At 65.7% G+C, this 1,462-nt stretch overlaps 1 protein-coding gene across 1 annotated transcript in view; it reads left to right on the top strand.

Moving 5' to 3' along the window:
* Positions 1-5: 5 nt before the first annotated feature.
* Positions 6-1,462, top strand: part of CTDSP1 (CTD (carboxy-terminal domain, RNA polymerase II, polypeptide A) small phosphatase 1) — a gene marked incomplete at its 5' end in the record, with an annotated part of 2,048 nt that continues 591 nt past the window's right edge. The window contains 4 exons of the mRNA XM_008935444.1: positions 6-101; positions 306-407; positions 633-693; positions 1,205-1,299. Of these exons, the coding sequence (XP_008933692.1) occupies positions 6-101; positions 306-407; positions 633-693; positions 1,205-1,299 (354 nt within the window). The remainder of the gene's footprint in view (positions 102-305; positions 408-632; positions 694-1,204; positions 1,300-1,462) is intronic.

The raw sequence follows: 1,462 nt of genomic DNA, 5'->3' as shown, positions 1-1,462 counted from the left end.
TCCAGTCCCTCTTCTGCTGTCTGTGCCGGGATGAGGGCGAGCCCTGCGCTGGCACCACCAGTGCCCCACTGTTGGTGGAGGAGAACGGGGCCCTGCCCAAGGTACACCCCCCACCGCCCCTATGCCTGCCACTGGGCAGGGGAATTGGGCAGAACTGCCCATCCCCAGTGCTTCCCCTGTGCCCAGGTGTGGGGGCTAAACAGAGTTCCCCTGCACCATGCCTCCTATCTGGGTGGGCAGGAAAGGAGGGGGTGCCCCTCGGCACCCCCCTGACCCCTGGGTTTGCCTGTGCCTGCTCTCCGCAGGCTGCTGTCAAACACCTCCTGCCCGAGATCAAGCCGCAGGACGCCAGCAAGCTGTGCGTGGTCATCGACCTGGATGAGACACTGGTGCACAGCTCCTTCAAGGTGGGGGATACCCTGGCCTACCTGCCCTCTCCTGCTCTGCTCCCTTCGTGTGATGCCCAACACCCAGGCACCCATGCCTAGCACCTCACCCCACTCTGCTGGGTGGGATGGGGTGTCCCTGCCAGGGGGCATGGGGCTGGCAGGGGGGTGTGTGGTGGGCAGAGGGTAGGCAGCGTTTGGGCAGGGGGTGTCTGACTGGCACTGACCCTGCTGTGCCCTCCCCAGCCGGTGAACAACGCTGACTTCATCATTCCCGTGGAAATCGATGGCGTCATGAACCCTCATCATTCCCGTGGAAATCGATGGCGTCATGCACGAGGTAACAGGGTGAAGGGGCACAGCCCCCTTCCACCCCCTCCCCAGGGACCGGGAGCTGACCCAGCACTCTGCATCCAGGGGCAGTCAGGGATGTCAGGGTGTCAGGGCCAGCATCTTGGAGGGCAGAGGTGGGTGTCCCTTTTCTCAGTGATGTGAGGGGGTGTCTTGGTACAGCAGACTCCAGCAGCGGCCAGCCCTGGGTTCAAGTAATCCAGGATAGGCTGTGGTCTGGGCAGTCAGCCTGTTCTCGGTTACTTGGCTCCAGAGCCAGCCAGATGCTTCGGCCTGGACGTGCCAGCGAGGTCGTGGCGTCCCCAGCCCCACGCGGCGCAGCCCCCCACGGCATGGGGCACAGGCAGCACTCCGTCCCCCTTCCCTGGCAGGGAGGCACTGGCTGGGATGAGGGACGCGGGTGTCCCTGGGGGGTGTGGGGTGGGGGACAGCTTGTGGGTGCCCACGGCACGCTGCCCTCTGCCCACAGGTGTACGTGCTCAAGCGGCCACACGTGGACGAGTTCCTGCAGCGCATGGGCGAGCTCTTCGAGTGCGTGCTCTTCACCGCCAGCCTGGCCAAGGTGGGTGCCCCTGCTGCCCACCACTGTCGCCTTCCTGTTCTCAGCCACCCCTCCAGTGGCACAGCTCCCTTTGCCTGCCCACCCGCGGGCATCGCTCGCCCCTTGTTCCCTGCCTACTTACAGGCCGTGCCACCACCAGGCAGCGCTGCCTGCCCAACCCTCC

The sequence above is a fragment of the Merops nubicus genome, unplaced genomic scaffold (genome assembly GCF_000691845.1).
Source record: "Merops nubicus isolate BGI_N331 unplaced genomic scaffold, ASM69184v1 scaffold33572, whole genome shotgun sequence".
NCBI lineage: Eukaryota > Metazoa > Chordata > Aves > Coraciiformes > Meropidae > Merops > Merops nubicus.
This window is presented reverse-complemented; position numbering and strand designations above follow the sequence as displayed.